This window comes from Chaetodon trifascialis, chromosome 6 (genome assembly GCF_039877785.1).
Source record: "Chaetodon trifascialis isolate fChaTrf1 chromosome 6, fChaTrf1.hap1, whole genome shotgun sequence".
In the NCBI taxonomy this organism is placed as follows: Eukaryota; Metazoa; Chordata; class Actinopteri; order Chaetodontiformes; family Chaetodontidae; genus Chaetodon; species Chaetodon trifascialis.
Genome location: NC_092061.1, coordinates 2,277,453 through 2,297,951, shown reverse-complemented (window position 1 = coordinate 2,297,951; position 20,499 = coordinate 2,277,453). Strand labels below are relative to the sequence as shown.

General features: G+C 45.4%; 1 protein-coding gene across 1 annotated transcript in view; it reads right to left on the bottom strand.

The window, feature by feature from the left end:
- Positions 1-3,972: 3,972 nt before the first annotated feature.
- mvb12bb (multivesicular body subunit 12Bb) overlaps positions 3,973-20,499 on the bottom strand; it is a 29,640-nt gene continuing 13,113 nt past the window's right edge. The window contains exons 6-9 of the mRNA XM_070963860.1: positions 19,202-19,263; positions 8,496-8,551; positions 7,602-7,661; positions 3,973-4,014 (exon numbers count right to left, since the gene is read on the bottom strand). Of these exons, the coding sequence (XP_070819961.1) occupies positions 3,973-4,014; positions 7,602-7,661; positions 8,496-8,551; positions 19,202-19,263 (220 nt within the window). The remainder of the gene's footprint in view (positions 4,015-7,601; positions 7,662-8,495; positions 8,552-19,201; positions 19,264-20,499) is intronic.

Below are 20,499 nucleotides of genomic sequence, written 5' to 3'. Positions count from 1 at the left end.
AACAGGAAAGACGGACAAGACGACTCGAAGGAGACAAAAAACAACCACAAAGAGACGCAAACCGACAAGAAAGAGTCAGAAAAACACTGCAAAGATGCAAAATGATGCAAAGAGACACAAAACGATTACAAATGACGGCTGTTAAAAAGGTCAAGGTGTCTTCCTCCTGTATGGTGGGGGACATGTCTGTCCCAGGGGCCCAGTCTCATAATCCATCCATGGCAGCTTACAGCACAAACATCCTCTCAAATACACGCAGAGACCAACGTCCCTTCTCTTCGTCTCACGACGTCCCCGATCTCTCGTCTGCTGCATTAACTCACAGCTAAGTGGTAAATTAGGGGGACGCTGGTTGAAATCGTGTCCAATCACTTCCCGTTTGTTTATGGCTACTTCAAACGGATGTGAACAGTGGCAGCAGCCTCCCTTCATCTGTCCAGCCTGGTCGCTGTCCACAGGGAGGGGTAATTGTCCCGCAGGTTTTGGAACGACCTGGACGGTGTATTGGGCCTTTGATCTGACTTGAAAGCGGTTAATTGATTTCTGTGTTACAGGCAGTGTGAGAGGGAAGAAAAAAAAGATGCTTGCTGGTCATTTCACAACATGTGCAGAAATATCTGAGGGAGAGAGGGAGGGAGGGGATGAAGAGAGAGATCACCTCACACCCGACTCCATCCTTGCTCAATTACAATAATTTGACTCACATGGGCTGGCCGCCGCGGCAGAGAGAGAGGGGAGGAGAGCTGCTGTGTGGGGGAGGAGGGGGATCCCTGCTCTGGGAGATCACTCATCTTACCTCTAGCTGAGGTACGAACAGACAGATTTGATGTGCTGCTCCCCTCGGAGTGCAGCCCGGGGGCTTGTTAAGGTGGCGGTACGGAGAAGACCACACGTCCAACCTCCCGCTTTAAATCTCCAACATGATGACGTCAGCGTGCAGCGAGGAGACAAAGACCGCTGGAGGTGACGGCGAACGCCACAGTAAGTGCTTCACTGCCTGCGACCTGCGCGTCTAAACTCAGGTTATTCATGAATTTTAGTTTTTTACAGCTTTTCCTCTTTGAGGTCATGGACGGTTTAGCCCGTCCCAGCATGCACTTGGCTGAAGGAGTCACTATTTCTACGTTTCCTGTTTGTTCTTCTTATGAAAACACAAATCCAGTGAAAACTGGAGGCAGCTTTACATCCTCTGTCAGTGTGATTTGCTGCATCACCTGCCTGCGAGTCTGTTCACCACGGGTCCAGGTCTGGTCTGGTCCTGCTTTGACAGGCCTCCTGCCTTCACTCCTTCACCTCTCTCTGCCTCTGGTCACCCCAGCTCAGGGGGAAACAGGGCTGTCAGAGGGAGAGTGGCAGGCTAAGCCTGTCTTAACACAGCACCTCAAACCACCTCATAAATACAGGCTTCCTTTTCCAATTTCCAAGCAGCCCATCCACCTCTGTCTACATGCTTACACACTGCTCCATGTCATGTGCCGGGGTGTGAGTTTAAAAATGACCACGGGACATCTGGCGGACTCGGAGGGTGGGGCTTTGATGTGCTGCTCTGCAGTTCAGCTCAACTCCGGCGGAGCCAAATCCTCCCAGCGGTGACTGAGGAGCCTGAAGTGGGCCTGGTAGGTCAGAGATAGCAAAGGAGTTTAAAAGATGCCTTGAAACGGACTCTCCAGATGTGAAACGCTCACGGAAACACAACAGCCCCCAGCTACCCCTCAAGCCTTTAAACTGCTGCTTAGCTTACAGACAAAAAAGGTTGTTTCCATTTTAATTTGAAAGTGTGGTCTCTGAAAATCATCATTATTTTCTATATCATAAAGTGGAGTGAAAGGAAAAGTGAAACCATGTGAGGCAGCTTTTTGATGGGCGATGCCGGGCAGGCCTCATGAGGGAGTTGTGGTTCTGTGAGAGTCAGGCTGCTCCGTGCCCATCTGGAGAGTTTGGCCACGCTGCCTCTCCAAACCAGGAACACAAACCGGTGATTAGCTTCATCTGAAAGCTCCCATCTGACCCGCAGAGCTAACTCTGACTCTACCTGCTGTCCATCTGACCACAGCGACACCTGAATGCTGCCCACACAGAGCACAACAGAGACAGTTTAAAGGAAAAGACGGCAATATTTTACGTTTTCTTAGCTGTCGACGCTTCACGAAATGACCAAAACCAAGAATGCGTCAGTCGTTTCAACCCCAGCTGAAGTCAATCTGGACCAGTACTCACTGATTCTAAAAGGCTAAATAATTTCCCAAAGCAGCTGTTTGGTGAACATTAATCAAACAGTAATAAATGGAGCATTTGTGGAAACATTTTCATCTGGGGATTTGGTGCTAAAGTGAAGATTTACAGCAGCAAACAAACAGCAACGAAGTCAGAACGGAACCAAAATGAAGTGCAGTGCCTGTTTGGTATGGAGGAAGGTGTCAGCGCTGCAGCTCAGCGACGCCATGGAGGCCTGAGGGCCAGAGGACGAAGAGGACGAGGACGGACCAGACAAAGCCTGTTAGCAGGATACAGTCACTGCTGGTTTTGGTCTTTAAATGGGACTTTATAAAATATTACTTTTTCGCTTCTGATGCAGTTTTTGCACCTCTTCTAAATATTGTTTTGGTTTCAAGCATCACCTGAAATGACGGTACACACTTTCTTTACACACTTTAAACTTGAATGTGATCAGTATGACTAGCTGTCACAAAGTTTTCCTCACATGTGAGTAACGGTGCAAAAGAGCTAGCAAAGATCCATTTTTGGCTTTACAATCTGTGTGAATGTGGATACGCGGCGCATGGCACACTGTATATACTGTATGCTCTTTATGCACAGCGGGTGGGTGGGTGGGGGGCTGTCGGAGCCTGTCACTGTGCTCCAGGGCATCACTGACATGAGTGTCACCTTCATGAAGGAGCGTGAAAACTGTTCCCTCTGCACAGGATTCTTCAGGCCGTCGCTCTGATTCCAGCGGCAGAACAGAGGAGCTAACGCAAACGCTCGCAGAGGGCTGTCATCTGCCGCACGCTTCATTTAACACCTGTGAATATCAAGAGCCATTAGGAACTTTGGCCAGGGAAAAAATAAATACCTGCACCGTTAGCAGAATCCATAAGTTCACAAACTCAGCAGGAGGAGTCTAATTAACGATAAGGACATTAATCCATTAATGAGTTTCTGATACTAATTACACCTGCAAAAATGTTCAAATGGATTCTGACAATTTAATTAGCAACAAAAGACGCGTTCTGGCAGCAAAGTGGCAGCAGAGTGTTATTCAGTTTGTTAAAGAGCAAAATTTAATAAACACAAATGAAACTCCAGGAAGTAGCCACTTCTTCTGTGTTTGTGTTTCCAGCTAACTCTCCACACAGCTGCAAACGTCACCGTAACGACACGTCAGAGCTCGGATGTAATGCAGCGTTGTTTTGTTAAAGACCTGACTCAGAAGAGGAGCCGTGCCGGCGGGGGCGGGCGTCTGGGGTAAAAGGCTCCCGCGTCTCAGAGCTCGCTCTTGCTGCACGCTGCTCATGATGAACTCCGTGATGGAACGACGCTCCTCGGTTCACTCTGGTCCTCCCTGACAGCCACTCGCTGTCAGCGCGGCCCTGTTATCCTGACGAGCAGCGTGAGAGCCTCAGCTAGGGATATCAATTAGCTCCATTTACTGTGAATTCAACACTTCTTGTGAGACTACCTGAGTAAGATGAGACAAAACACACATTTCTAAAAGTCACTTTCAAGATAAATACGTTGATTTTTCTCTAAAATTTAATGTGCAAGGCAGTACATTGTTAAAAACACTCAATAATCTATAGAATTTATAGAGTCCATCAAGCTAAAATACATCTTATATTTCAAATTATGTGACACACAGAAGTTTTTTCTTAATTTCTTCAGCTGGGTATTTTCCAAACGGTCCCTCAGTCCTTCTGTGGGGCTTCAGCCGTCGTCTTCCTGTCTGCCAGGGTGTGAAAGCTGGGCGGAGAGCTACACAGCAACGCTTCGCTCTGTGCTGAAGCTGTAGTAAAACTGTGTGAGAAGAAGCAAAAAAGTACAAACGGGTGAGTAAAAATCAATGAAACACAACATCACCAGCCTGAATTTCCTTAATAATTAATACCGCAGTAATAAAATATATATGTTTATAAAGTGCTGCAGTGAAATGCAGATTATCAGGATGATTCAAACAGCTCTCTGAGTCTTCCTGACTGATATTAGACTGAAGAACAGATGTAAAATGTGTTGATAATGTGTAGATGTTATTCACCCACTCTGAAGCTACAGGCCTACATGCAGCCCTGCAGCAGTGATTAGACTCGACCAGCAGGAACGCAGAGGAAACACAAACGAACACCTCCCCCTTCTGGCACAGCTCGGACATGACGCCTTAAAGAGCAGCAGGGCCTCAAACATCCTTTTCTTTTTTAAGCCTCTAATTTCTATTCTGTCACACTGATCAATAGCCAATCATTATTTTAAAACCATTCTGTTGCGAAGATCAACTTTTGGAAAAGCGGGCCAGATTAAAGGTCAAAGGTAACGTCAGATTGGCCCCAACACAGACTGACAGACCACGACGGGACAGATTCACATTAACAGTTATTCATCTGTTAATGTTATGATAACATTCAGCTCTTTGTCTGTCAGCTAAATTCACTGAAGTCAGCCTTTGGGTCTCTGACCTCAGATAAAAATGACTCCTGAGTCACATGACGAGACAGAGGCACTGGTACTGGACTGGCATTCGGCATCAGCAGATGCTCTGAGCCAAAGTGCTGGAATCTAAACTGGAGGGATAAAAAGTTTGAGCAATGCATCCAAAAACAGCAGCAGCATCTCTGACTTAATATAATCCATTTTCAAAACCTATTCTCTGAATCCAAATGAAGGAAGTACAGACAGTTAACTAATCTAGAGTGAGAAACAGCGTGTGTTGTGTGCAGAATGAAAACAGCATATTTGGTGAGTTGATGGTCAAACACTCCTGATGTCGTTGTGGCTGCAGTTCCATGTGTGAACGGTGACGTTTGTGCCCTCACTCCAGCAGTCAGACGGCTGTATTACTGCCTCAGAGCACTAGGTGATGCTGTATGATCACTGGAATAAGTTTCCAGATCTCCAGCAGAAGCCTCGGAGCCACGGCGGCTCAAACCAGGTTCCCTCGATCAAAACACCACCTTCCCTGATTTTCATCTACTCGAGCGGAAGCTGCGAGTTACCCCAAACCTGTCACGTATCACAAGCCTGTTAGTTGCGAAGAAATCCAGCCCCCCACCACACAAAAAATTCGGTCTCAACATCTGGCACAGTAAATAAATAATCCTGTGTGTGTGTGAGAGTGTGTGTGGATGATGGATGGGGGAATGGGGTGTTATCAGGGAGAGCATGTATCAATGTCTGCCAGTTTTACACACAGGCTGACAGGACAGTGACACACTCGAACATGGGCGGCAGTCACCCAGACGAGCCCAGCTTCATTTCCTGTCCCTGCTCCACTGCCAAAAATATGTGACATGTTGTCTTCATTAATTCCACCTCTATTTGGAGCTCTCCCTCTCACACCTCTCACATACCCCTGTACACGGCTGTCCCTCCATACATTCACACAGCAACACACACACACACACACGTCCGCAGGCACGGAAACACACACAGATAACTTCCTGCAAACACTGAAAACCCATCATACATAGGTGCTAATGAAAATCTTGTCATGTGTGCACACACTTCTTTCCAGCCTAGCATACTCCCTCTGAAAATCATTAGCCAGCCGCCAACAACATTTTTCAGCAGAGCAAACTACATAAAGATGTCACTTTAAATCGCTTACTAATTAACACTTAAAAAGACACAAATTAGATATGCGTGGCTAAAAGCAATTATAATATCCGCAAGTTTTGTGAGTCATTTGGGAAATGAAAAGAATGCCTAATTGCTGGAACCAACATCATCCGAGACACGGCTTAAGTGATGCCTGTTAGGAAATGGTCTTATCTACAACTGTGGCTGTGATTACAACAGTTTTCCTCAATTACATGTGCATATGTATAATTCTAGAAAGTACATCTCTTTCATGAATCTATATTTTTTAATGGGTTTAGAAATGAGGCAATTAGATTCTGAGCAGAAAGCGCCTGTAGTTTGTGAGGAGGGAAAAAAGCCCCACAGTGGAGCTCAGACAGTGACCTCTTCTGGACGACAGCAGGAGAAAATGCTCAGCGACATTTAGAGAGCTGGGCTGCAGCTTCTTTCTGAAAACAGCTTTCTGAATTTCAATTGTGTGACTTAAATCGGGAAGGAGGAGCGTGTGCAGAAAGCACATCATGTTTTTAATGCAGCACTGATTGAGAAACAATAAGCAGACAAAGAAAAATAAAAGAGCACAGTTTCTAAAAGACGCACTCGTGCTGTTTGTGTGACCGTATTTCCTCCCTTGTTCTGCAGATATCATGGTGGTATAATAATACGAGGAGAGAAGTAAAAATAACACAATGGTGAGGGATGTTTCCACTTGGAAACTAATTATCAAGCTAAGCTGTGACTTCATCCTCATCAGCCTGGCCCCACCATTAATCTTGTGCTGTCGTCCACTTCACTAAATCCTGTGTGTTACACTATCTCACATTTACTTCATCAGCTCCAGCGCGGCTGTAATTAATGATTTCTCATGCCCCTTCCCTTCCCTCTCCCAGCTCAGCTCACCATGTGTCCTCCTGCTAATCACACTCGGAGAAGAGAGGAAGGAGGAGAGGACGGGGGGGGGGGGAGACAAGAGCATATAGGATGAGCAGCCAGCCTGGAAAACACACACACACACAGGCGCACGCACACACACATGCCATTAATACCTTCGCTGACAATGAGCTTCATTCAGATGACCATATGACAAGATGGCGACTCTGTGTGATTTGGATAGTATGTGACAGAAGACAGAGGCAGAGTGCAGAACAGACACCCGGTTTGATGAGGGAGTGTTTGCTCTGTAACACATCTCAAACCCAACAGCACCTGTTCTTTTACAGTGGTCTGTCACTTCCTGGCAGTTCTGATACCAAGATACCGTGCTAATGAGAGAGAAGGGGGGTTGTCACTCTCTTTAAAGCGCACACGCACGCATGCACACACACACACACTTCCTTTCTTTCTCCTGCTCTCACAAACACACGAGCTCCAAAGAAGGAGCTGCACGCAGATGATTTCCTTCCCAGCGATGCCTGCAGGCTACAGTGTTTCATCAGAAATGGGGAGGACTTTGTAGTGCTTTTATTTGCTCTGCACGATCTCTAACTTCTACTCGGCTGAAGGTGAAGCCGATCGGAAAAAAGTTAAACGTGCCGAATCTTGACCAGAGAAAGCTCCTCCAGATCTGCGCGAGATGCTAGATTGAGCTGTTTGAGGGAAGAATTGGGGAATAAAAGTCAAGTGTTTTGCAACAGGAGACGAAGCCTTTCAGAGAGAATGGCTGCCTAGCCCGGCCATGCTTTTATTCAATTGGGGCTTAGTGGAGCCAACAGGGCCTCGCTGTCTCAGACACTTAATTACAACCCCAAGACCGTTTGCTTTGCATTCTGGGCCAGCGGCGTCAGCGGCAGCCGAGTGTTGCAGCCTCTACTCACTTCCTCCTCGATCTCTGCCAGGGATTTGATCGTAATGCCCATTAAATTGACTTGCTGCATCTGAAATCAAAAGCAGGGAGAGGAGGGGGGAGAAGGAGCAGAAGAAGAAGAAGAAGAAGAAGAAAAAGAGGAAGAAAAAAAAACACAAGAAACATGGCGGTTAGGCTCATGGCTAAGTAAGCATGCTTAAAATCTTTAATCCTCTCCCTCTTGGTGTCAATACAAGCGGGGCTATAGTGACAACCGCCGCCAGCCAGCCAAATGGACTGCATTGAGCCAGCTCTGCCTGACTGCACGCATTCATCACTCAGTCTGGAGGAGAGGAGAGGAGAGGAGAGGAGAGGAGAGGAGAGGAGAGGGGAAGGGGGAGAGGAAAGGAAGGGGAAGGGAGAGAGAAGAAAGGAAAGGGAAGGAGGAGAGCGAAGGAGAGGAGAGGGCAGGGAAGGAGAGGAAAGGAAGGGGAAGGGAGAGAGAAGAAAGGAGAAGAAAGGAAAGGAAAGGAAAGGAAAGGAAAGGAAAGGAAAGGAAAGGAAAGGAAAGGAGGAGAGCGAAGGAGAGGAGAGGGCAGGGAAGGAGAGGAGAGGGAAGGAGAGGAAAGGGGAGGAGAGGAAAGGAAAGGGAAGACAAGGAGAGGAGAAAAAAAGGAAGGGAAGGAGAGGAAAAGAAAGGAGTAAAAAGGAAAGGAAAGGAAAGGAAAGGAAAGGAAAGGAAAGGAAAGGAAAGGAAAGGAAAGGAAAGGAAAGGAAAGTGAAAAAAGACCAAATATCTTGAAGATAATGTGTTTCAAACTACACAACAGGTTGCAGGATGCGTAACTATCACGAGCCCTCTCATATTATTTGCAATGAAGCAATAATTTAGCATTTTCTCACTAATTCCTCAAAGAATTTTTACCTCTCTGGGTTTTTCAAAAAACTTCTCCGAGACCATAAAGGGCACATCATCCAGAGCTGCAAAAAAGTCAGAGAAAACAAAGTTTAAGGTTCGCTTCCACACAAAAATATAAATATTACTCCCCATTCTGGATCCTGTGTGCTTCCACAGGACTAAAGGTGGATTTCTAAAACAGCAGAGCTATCAACAGCCCCAGCCGCCCCGACACCTCCCCTCCCTCCGTCTGCAGAGAGGAGATGAAAGGCTTTTTTATTCTCCGCTGTATTGGAGCACCTCCACTCTCTCCTCCAACCCAGCCCTTTCCCAACCCTCTTCCAGTTTAATTACTCTTGATTATTCCCGATTCCGTCTTGTCTGAGAGATGTTCACCTCCGAAACAAAGACACACTCACACAAGGCACAGAAAAGCGGAAAGAAGAGAGACAAAACATTCACCAGATATCAAATTTGCATGAAAATAAGCCACACTGTTCAGCCGGCAAAAAGTGGATTGAAATGAGGACTTGCCAAGAGCGTGGTGGTATAATTAGCATTTGACCAAACAAACGAGCTTCAACAGAGCTATAATTAAGCAGGCCTGTAATTAAGTGTATGCCCTTTATCATAATGATCGTGGTTAAAATGGTGTGATGGCTGCCAGTTGATTATTAATGGTGTAACCCCGTACTGCATGCATCCTGCACTGGAATCAAGGTGTCACGACTGTCAGGCTAGAGAGCAGCCCTTTGTTTATAAAATACATTAGGGCCCAAATTAACACAGGGTGACAAGGGACACAAAGCCCCTCGTTTCCAGACTGAAGGGAAAACTGCAGCTGCTCGACTTCATTAAAAAACTCCCAAATCTGGAGGCACAAAACTTGCTGCCGTTGGCTCCGACAGGAGCCCCAAATATCAAGAGGCCAGGCTTCCAACTGGTGTTCTTTTACCCACAGTCCATCAGGCCGCTGGCACAGGAAGAGGAACTCGTAAACGTAAGCCAAAGCTGTTCATGAGTCATCGTTTTGGAGCAGACACTCCTTTTGGTCTTTCCTGTTCGCAGCAATATTTAAAAGTATGAAATTCTAAAATGTCCCTCACTTTGACACTTATGCCGCTCGCTTTCCCCTCTTGGTTATTACACAGATCCACGGTTTGGCGCTTTCCACACCAGTGTAGTACAATGTGATCTTTGTAATCAAAGCGTGACCCTCGCCCTCGTGGCCACAGGAAAGCTTACTTAGTTTGCTGGCTTCCAATCATCTCCCACAGAGCAGATGCAGACGCAACGAGAGTCTACAGCCATGTTAGCGGCTCTGACGCTGCGCTGTGCGCTAACATGCTCACAGTGACAATGCTAACAGGCTAAAGCTAAGCAGGTTAAACATTAACCATGTTCACATGTTAGTTAAGATAATAAGTGCTAAAAACAACAGCTTTGGGAAATTCACCCACTTAACTAAAGAACTGAGGAGGCTGACATTTTGACATGATGAAAAATTAAGGGATCACCCTCTGCAGAGTCAGTGTTTTGTCCATTCTGGGCTACTGTAGAAACATGGTGGACTCAGTGGAAGAGGACCTGCTCACTCTGTAGATATAGAGCTCATTCTGAGGTAATGAAAATGCAACGATTCTTATTTTCATGTGATCATACGATGATGAAAACATAATTATTAGAACAGATTCACCTCAACTCCACACACTGGACCATAATTCAGCTAAAGAAAGACATTAGAACGAGTCAGAACGTGTATCGTCCAAATGAGTGTTGAGATATTTCTGTCTGAACCAAAGTGGTGGAACAAACAACTGACCAACAGACGGATCTGACGACAGCTAAAACAGCGTGAAAGGTTAAACCCCGGCTCGTTCTCCATTCACCCGGGGGCTGTTCAGTGCCCCAGCCCTGACACCCACCTCCCTGTAGCATCTTTGGATGTGTGGCAAACCACGGCGACTGGGTGTGTGCAATGACTTGTTTAAGCTCATAAAAACAAGCGAACAACATGCACTGCCGTGTCGCTGGGAGCACAAACAGGGACAGGCAGGGGGAATACATTTGAATCAATAGCCCGAATGGGAAGCCGAGATCGCAGCTGCTGATGGATCTGCGTGGCACGGACAGATGAATGCACGGAGCTGAAGGCCGGAGAGCTTCTTTATTGCTCAAGGATTACATTTTTAAACCAGATCTCACTTTGTATTCCTCCACCATCCATACTGGAGAGGCTATCTTACATCCAGACAAATGGAGAGACGCAGGAGATGACTTGGTGGTAAGAAATTGATACCGTGGAGAAACACAAAGGTGCAAAGGGCAAAAATAATGTAAATCCAATCTTCTGACCAGGAATCCAGCTATGAAGCATGTTCTCGCTGCTCAAATGGCCAGGCTACACTCCATTACCTCATGAGTGTATTGCAGTGTGGGGAACCGGGAAGTTATTTGGCATTTGGATGGCGTGTGGGTGCACTCAATATGAAAACATCTGGCAGGAATTTTGGTACAATGACTACGATGATGATGATGATGATGATGACGGCGGCGGCGAGCGCAGAGGTGGCGTTAAGTAAGGAGGACCCTGTGGCTTGAGTGATTGTAGTGTAAAGAACGGAGTCAGCACAGGGCCCGTGTGGATCATTGCCTTATTAATGGCTCCGTCAGGTGCGATGAGCAATGGCTGCATTGTCATCTCCAGCCCCTGGGCACAGATGAATGGCTGTTTCAGGGCGGGAAGGGCTCCCTCGTACGCTGGGCTGAGCACTAATCCCTCACTCTTCCATTGTTGGATGCACTGTCACCCAGGACTTCAGCAGCGCCATACATTGCATTTCCAGGGCTCTAACAGGCACGGCCACGCACACGAGCGTACGTGCACACACATAAACCACGGCGAGCGGCACGCCGACACTGACTGATGGGAAAATATGCGTGGGTGATCGAGCGTACCCCATATTACCTGAACCACAACTCAAGAGTAACACTTTGGGAATGTTGATGAACTTTTATTTTACACTTCACTAATTCTGCAGAATGGCATTGATCTCTGTCTCGTATGATTACTTGGGTGAATCTGTTTCGCACCTGAATTAAGTGAGAAAGTCACAGTCAGGGCGATAATCTGCGAGCGCCAATGAGAATCTATTACAACCTTTCACCCACAATAGAGCTGATTTCTTCTGTTTAATACCATAAAACAATGAGAAATAAGTCCTCGGAGCTTTATCTGGAACCTGCTGTATTCCACATCCCAAACAATTGGATGTTGCCTTTTCTCTTTGTGTAGCCAGGCTAGACACCGCAACACCTTTCCTGTCGGCGTGACTCTCAATTTGAGGCGGATTCTTTATGCAGACCATGGAAATGCTATTCTAGTTGCAGACCCCGCTCTCTGTCACCTCTGCAGATAATGGTGCATAGATGAACAGAGAGCTGGAGGAGGACCCCCCTATGCCCACTCAGCCCTTAGCCCCACTCTGACATGAGGAATAGTGCCCAGGCCTGACAGCATCTCGGAGACATATTGTAGTTTATTTTGTCGCCCGGGCATGCCATCTGTGCCATTCCAATAGAGGGTGTGTGTTCAGGCTGCTGCAAGAGAGAGGGTGCGAGGCTCCGGGTCCCTCAGTAGCTCTGCAGCCACGGCAGGTCATTAGTCAAATTGCCTAATGAGAGAGAATACAAATGGCCCCCTACCCTGACAGGAGGAATTTTGGAGGTGTCAGAGCTCCTGACCCGTGCTATGAGAACAGATGATAGCGAGTTGCTATTTTCAGATTCTTTTAATGACTATGGCTCTATGAAACCCATTCTTTTTCTTTTATCTTTCTCCTGCTTTTTCAAGCCCTCTAGACAGACGAGAGAGGGGAAAAAGGAAAAAAAACTTTTCAATGTATTAAAAATCTCACTTGCAAAAGTGGAAGTGTAACTTTTGAATTATTTAAATGTTTACTGGGGAGTCAATTAACGTTGTAAAAAGTGTGCAACGTTGATACTAAAATAGCCCAGGCGGTGAAATGATGCTCAGGGTTTCTGATCATCGACTCTTCTTGTTTTCCGCTCGCGCTGCAGCGTGCACACGTTTCCGCTGCAGTTCTCCTGACAGCAGGCCAGTTAGTTCATGCTAAAATATTAATTTCATCTCGTCCAAATGTTCAAAAATGTAAACAAATTTAAATGTTTCTTAATGCTTAGAGTGGTATGCATTTACATACTTCAGGCTGGGGCCGCTGAACACTTTACTGTGGAGGGAAAAGAAGCTGAATCATTTCACACAAGCTTGCTGTTAAGTCCACTTTAATGAACATTTTCGAAAGAATTTTTAGCATTTTGGCCAGAAAAGATGGCGAACCATCATACGATGTAGTGACTCAAAGAAGATTTGTGATTAAATGTATTAAATGCCCCATTAAACAGAAAAACAATAACTGTGTAAAACAGCTTTTATAGTCTACTTTTAACTAGTGTTGAATAGTTTATATGACAAATACCAGAGAGCATACAAACAATTAAAAACAACAGAATCCACATCGCATCACCAGGACACGCTTTATTCACAAAAACAACGTCCAAATTCAACTTTTTTTTGTTACCAGAGGGACGCAAAATGGCAAGCTTATGCAGAATGACCCACTTACTTTTCCATCTGTGACAAGCAGTCCTTGAAATCTGGTTGTGGGTAGGGAGCCAGGAGGCAGTCCCAGTCGGGCACTGGTCCATCAGTCTTCCAGAAAGTGGGCAGAGCCAGCAACACCTACGGTGAGTTGGCCACAAACGCCGCTGCACGACAGCGAGTGCTCGGACGAGCTGCGTACATGTGATAACTTCTCCGACTCGGGCGACGGTATATGTTAGAAATGATTAAATGTAAAGTAGAAACCAACAACCTTCAGTGATTTAAGAGCAGTCGTACTGGAGGAGCACAGGGAGAGCCCTTTCTGCTGGCTGGCTGGCTGGCTACTGAGAGCTCTCATGAAATTAAATGGACAATCAGACTTTAATCAGCAGCACAGTGTCTTTTAAGACACTGCCATGGCACTGGCATTGATCCCCAGCTGTGGCTGCTGGTAAATGTGCAGCAGAATGTGTGTATAAATGGGGTACGCCTCTCTGGACAAGTGTAAAAGCTGGCAGAGGGCTGACAGTAAATTGCATGTGCCGGATGGGACACAGCAGAAGGCACAATTACACAAATCCCCTCTTAATTAGCGGTTCTGTGGGCAAACTAACCCGTAATGATGCGAGGGATGTGGCGAGCCCCAGAAATCCTAACAAGAAACACTCACCAGCACTGCAGACTGGGTCATATGGCCCCGGTTCCCCTCAAGTAGTGACTGACGCGTGATCTGTTTTGATCAGTGCAGCTGCAGGAGGCGATTCCCACGTCGCCCCGCTCCCCACAACCCCCAGCCCTCGCTGAGCCGCTTGCCCTCTGGACTGTGGGTAAAGCAGCAGGCCCTGTGTGGTTATGGGTGGCATTATTAAGTTCTCCATGCTCACAGTACCAGGCAATGTAAAGTGGCATCTCACACGGTGAGTAATGAACTGTGCCAGAGAGGAAGCAGGAGGGATGACAGCCAAAGAGGCCTCCTTGGCAGCCACTAACCTGGGCATCCACCAATTTATCATCCCCTAGAACCGATCCACCAATGCTGCGCTGCCATTTGTCATTAATTATGCTAATAAGGACACCATTACTCTCCTGATGAAACAGGCGACTGTTATTAGTATAATGCATTTACAGTTTGATACATATGCATTTGCTTATTAGTTTTACTGTGTGTGTGAAAAGAGGGATTTTCCATTACTTGAGCTGTTATACACTGCACTTTAAAAATGTACCACTACAGAGAAGCCCAGGACTTTTCTGTACACACTAATTGACTATTACGAAATGACAAACCAACTGTTTCATAACCCCAACATAAAAATGGCCTCGTCTGCGTACAGACCCTGATGTGTTTGAACTTTCTCACAGCAGACTTCATGGCTCTAAGCAAACCAGTCTGAGCAGAACTATTTAATACAGCTTCTGGGAGCCCCAGATGCCCTTTTCCAAAACGACTTCATTCCCAGAATCTCATTGTGCTTTCTAAATCACACCACAGTATGTATTAGAAGATCATTAATTACAAACTTAACAAGTCAGCAGAGCCATTAAAAGATCTTTAAGGCATATTTGACCATAAATCTCCTTAAACTATATTTAATGACTGGATTTTTGTGAAATATTTTTTATCAAGTTCTAATTAGATGTGTGATAACAAACCCTGCTGTACATGGGGCAAATGAGGGAGCCGTGACAGGCCCATCCATTGAGGCTGTCCACGTCTGGACACTGAAACTAATGGAGCACTGCTTCTATCTCAGGGATGGATAGAACGCAATGAGGGATGAGACTCCAGAGTCCAGTCTGGCCTGCAAATGCAAAGCCATTTAAAGTCTCTTATTTGAGTGTAATAAAGGTCCAAAAATGCCCGAGGGCCCGAAGGCTCCAGTCAAAAATTCCATTATGAGTCTTTCAGGATTGATCCCCAAATACTTAATGGGACCATCACACTGGGATCGATCATGTTTTGAAAATAACCCAGTGGGATTTTACTGAAAGGGTGTTTTACCTGTTAAAATCCAGAAGTGCTGTTTGACGGAGAAAATAAAAACCTTCGATTTTTACGTGGCGTTTTGTCACAGTTTGAAGGTATTTTGGGCATAAATTAGAGACTTCAGTGTTTGTGATGTTTGTCTGATGTTTGACTTTCAGGCCACAGATTCTGACTTATGATGATTTTTAGAATTTAGTTTTCTGAGAAAACAAACAAACAAACCCTCAAATTAAATCCAGAATCACATAAAAACCTGTTAGTCTGGACAAATGTGCCCTGTTTCACTCCTTCCATAAAGCTCGTGCTGAGAGCAGAACATGATTCTGGATATAAGTTTTGGTTGTTTTCAGCAATTTCTGACTGAATTTCAGTGAACGGCAGCGACAGTAACCCTCCTCACACCTCTCTCACATTCTCGTTTTTGTCTTTTTAGCAAACACCTCTGCTCACAGCACGCTGGTGTGACTTTTGGCCGGTTGTTGGATTCAGCTTTCACCCTAAAACAATGCTGCAACTTCAACATGGAAAAGGCACCAACAGCCCAAACATAAACATGAATTAAGGCGAATTTAAACACTGAGCACTTCACAAGCGATCACATTATCAAGGAGAAATTCAACACTCCTTCAGAACATCAGCAGCTGGGAGGAGTAAACAGTTAGAGGACGTGTGTGTGTGTGTGTGTGTGTGTGTGTGTGTGTGTGTGTGTGTGTGTGTGTGTGTGTGTGTGTGTGTGTGTGTGTGTGTGTGTGTGTGTGTGTGTACATTAGGTGTAAATACTATTCTCCCTCCTCTCTCTCAGCTTCGCCTTTTGCTGACCAGGGGAATTAAGAAGCAAAACGTGGGTTTTAAGAGCGTTCCTTTCATGTCTTGATGTAAGCTTTGGCATTACTTCAGACATCAAGATCGGTTTCATAGAAATCCCATTCCATCTAAAGCAAAAGCTCGGCAGTAAATCTGCCCTATACTCCCCCATAACACTTCCATAAATGATTCATTCGGCTCAGTTTAGCTGATGCAAAACAGAACGTTAGTGAGCTGTGGATGGAGCCCGAGCTGCGAGTGGAGGACCAACCCCGCCGCTCGGCGATTTCATCAGTCTCTGGGAGAGAAAGAGAGGAGAGAGGAGAAAGAGGAGGACGGCGTGCACTCATAATAACTTTTGTGTCACCATCCAGAGGTCGTGTTTTTTAATCCCTCAGCCTAAAGAATTGTGTTATTCTAAAATATAACCCCAGCGGTGCAGAAGCGGTTGAGATCCATCACGGGTGGAGATAAGAGGCGGCAGATCTCCTCCCTCTGCGCAGCCTCGCCCAGAACTACACACGGAGATAAGATGGAACTTTTGTTTGAAACCTGATGAGAACCCTCTTAATGAAAGTGCTGCGCCAAAAATAATCTTTTTTCTCCATGTTAGTCAATCAAGAAATGGTGTAGTTGGGGGAAAAAAGAGGAGAAAGAAAGTAATTTTGCATAATCAGTGAGCACCATCTGGAACAATTAACCAAATTCCACAGAACTCAGAGGATCAGTCATATTGGCTTATTAAAGATCCAGAATTATACAAGTAATAAATCCTTGGAAAAACGAAGCGTACCCCTGCCTGTCACGACTATTTTAACTTCAAATACAGTGGAATACTTGATAAGGCTGAAAAGAGGAGATTAATATATGCAAATTATGTCGAGCATTTAAAAGCCCCCCAACAACTGTCTCGTTTTTTTTTCTTCTTTTTTTTCTGTCTCTTATTACAGGGCTTTATGTTTTATTCATACACCAACTCACCTGTCATTTCATAAGCTATAATATTATGAGGGTATTATTAAACAGCATAAAGTGGGGCTTTAATTGGAAAGCTCCATTGCATTTTCCAATTATTTGCAGCAAATTAAAAGCAGATGCACATAGTTTAATAAGAATTCTAATATTGTTTCCTGAAAATCAAAAATCACTGTCATCCTGCCAAGATATTTTGCAAACCCAAGTTAATTTCGAGCCTCCTGTTTTTTCTCCTCCTCTTCTGAAGGATGAACTGTCTCGTGTCTGTTAATTGAAGTTCCTCTAATGGATAGGGAAATAATTGCTCTCCATATTACGTTAGATCAGGGCCAATGTCAGGATTTATTTTTGATTAATGCAATAGATATGTAAATGTATTACTTTTTATTACGTTTACCTTTTTATCAGGTGGACGTCTGCTGAATGCGTTATGTTGTTCTGCAGGTAATGCAGAAAGACTGAACGTCACCTCGATTTATTTTACGCTTTTAGACTTTTTGCAACACCTTTGCATTTATTTTTTTTCCAGCACGCTTAATTATCTTTAAAATATCCTGCTTTTCTGTCAATGTACGAATAACAGACCTAATTGGCAAAGGGAATTGGTGTGGATCAAAGCAACGTGGTGAAGGAAAGCAAGAGGCTGGAGCTGCGATGAAAACTTGATAACTTTTCAAATGAGCTTGAACTGTCAAGTGAAAGAGGGCTGCAAAATAAATGTGAATCAGTTTTTAATATTCTGGTTATAAATGTCAAAGCGCCTGCACATCACATCTGTACATGATGTGACTGCAGATGACAGATTTCCCAGACATGTTACCTCTCCTCCCCTCAACTCGCTCCTTTTTGTGTGTGCTGGGGTTTTTGTTTTGTTGGGAAGTGACGGAGGGTTTAATCAAGAAAGCAGGCAATTCATCAATCCTAAAGAAGGCGCCTGTACAGCCCTGACAGAGCGCACATGGTTTTAGACCAACTCGAACCTGGCCAGCTGTCAGCCCACACACACACGTGCACACGCAGGCACCCACACACCACACACACACACCAGAGCTACCACCGCTAACAATTAACACAAATAGGCTGGCGGCTACGACCTCACACTTGGTCTGCAGGCTATCGCGTTGTTAATGAAGGGAAGTTGCGTTCTCTCACATTCACAGTGTGTTGCTGTGAGGCTGACGAGTACACAGTCTTGAGAAATAAAGCCAGGAACCGTCTCGGGCTAACTCCATTATCCTCTTTTCTTTAAAAATCTCAGCAGCTCACGATGGCGCACATGAAGGCAGGAGGACGGGGGGAGTGTGCAGCTGCACAGGGCAGTTTCCTGGAGATAAATGATGACTGTTGGCAGCGCGCTGTACAGTACGTGCATGTTCTTCACTGTCACTCAAACCCCGTCCCGGAGGAGGCGTCGCACACCCAGTACCACAAACCACTCAGCTGTGTGCTAACGTCTGCTCCTCCAGGGCCACACTTTGCACAGTTGTCTTGACTAACTTATAACACGACTGTCACAGCGACACGATGATGTATTAATCTTTTTTTTTTGTCAATTATTCGCTGTTTTTCTTTTTTGGGTGACGGCATAAAAAAGAAAAAAAAACAAAACAGCTTTGGATTTAGAGAGATGTTAAAATTCATTTTCAACATTTCCTGATGCAGCTCCATCACATGCACCTCATAGCTAGCCTGGATGAAAGAGGCAGCATGGCCACAGCCTGGGTGTGCCTGCGCCTGAGCAGCAGGAGGAATCCTCACCACATGGTGTCTCTCTCCAGCTGGATAAAAACCTGCCTGCCTCATTCACCTCGGCTGGATCACACGCTCTTTAAGGCTGGAGCGTCTCAGCCGGCTCTGAGGCTGTCATAACTAAGCTCTGCTTCCTAACGAATTAGCCTTTCTTCTGTTTTAGTCCCGGAGCATTGTGCTAAAGTTGACTTTCTCCCCGACAAAGAGAGGGGAATTCGACCAGTGCATGCACGGTACATATGTAAGTATGGCATGTGATAGATCATCTTTGACAGCTGTTAAATGTTCTCTTGAGTGTAATGCGCCGCTCCTCTGGGGAGTCACGTTCGCTCAGATAAGCAAAGCTCTGTACAGTATCCATCAGCGAGGAGATCTAGACGTAGAGCGTTTGTAGATCAAGTGTGAGAGGAGCTGCCTTTATGTAAAGAAGACGAAGCAAGACTCTCAGCGTACACAGAGAGGATGAGTATTGAACCTTTTCTCCTAAAATACTGATTTTTCTTGCAGTAAGCTGAAAGTAAGAGATGTGCAGTGTCACAACATGGGCGAACCCTTAAACTGTCAGAAACGCTGACTGACTTAGAGGCCGTTTACCTGTCATGGTGTTGTTCCCACTGTGCTGGTTCTCAAAGTCCGGCCTCCTCGTGGTCTTCCTGCTGGCAGAGGGAAAGCAACAACGTTCTTTCAACTGATCAATGCTATTTCATAGGCCGTCGTGTTAAAAAACATACAAAATGCATGTAAACTTTGTATTTGACAAAGACAACTATGTTCCAAGACACAACAACATCGTGCAGGCGAGTTCATTCAGCACGGAGGCATGGGAACTCCCTCCTCACACAAAGGCTCTTTTATCTCTCTGATGGAAAAACAGAGCATTGAAATAACAGGATGAATCTGAAGAGGAGGAATATGGTGAACGTTAAAGCGTGCCTCAGCTGCCCGGGGGCTTGAACAGACCTTTAACGGGGGCTCGGAGCAGGATCTTGTTAATTCTGGAGGAACTGAGAGATTCCATTATTCAAGGGAAGTCTGGCTTTTTTTCCGTTTCATGGCCTTGTATTACAGAAAACAGCACAGAATGCACTTTGTGGGCAGTTGAAGTTAACAAACCATATATGATTGAAATCCTCATCAATCAAGCTATCATGAATCACACCCTGTGACTCACCCCTACGGATCGATAAATCCACAGCAAGCAGGGAAAAAAAACCTCACAGCTTCAGGAGAGCTGCATAACATGACATGCTCTGAAGGCAAAACGAGCTCCAGGATGGCATCACGAAACAAACGATCTTCTAATGATAATGCAAAGCAGTTGGCGATATCATTAAAAAGGGAATTGCTTTGATTAGAGGACACGTGGGCGCACGGGTTTGTTAAAGACTGAACTCGAGGTAGAATAAGACGGCGCTGAATTATAAGGAGACAGGACAGATTTTGGGGGTGAGCAGGTGTGAAGCTGCGAATAATGAAGTGTGTTTGGTACATCATGTTCTGTATTTGGTCTGTTTATGGATAACATCATCACTCTTTCCTTGAGGGGGTGTAAAATCCAAATTCCTAAAATTTAAGACTGAAGGCAGATCTGCATATTCCAAGGGTGCCGTGCATGAGTTGTGGCTTCCAAAGCCTTATCTCTTCGGACGAGATAAATAAATGCAATAATTTCCATCAAGAGCAATAAAACAAGACTTGTGACAGGCCGTGGTATTTATGAGCTGAAGCCTGCAACTCAGATTTATTTGCAATGAAAGGGTCGACTTTTCTCCTCCTCATTTACATCAGCATTTGGCCATGTTAAATCCAGGCCAATGGTGAATTTTTAAAAGGTTGGCATCAATCTTGCGGGAAGGATTGCCATATTCAACGCAGACTTCTTTTACCTCTCA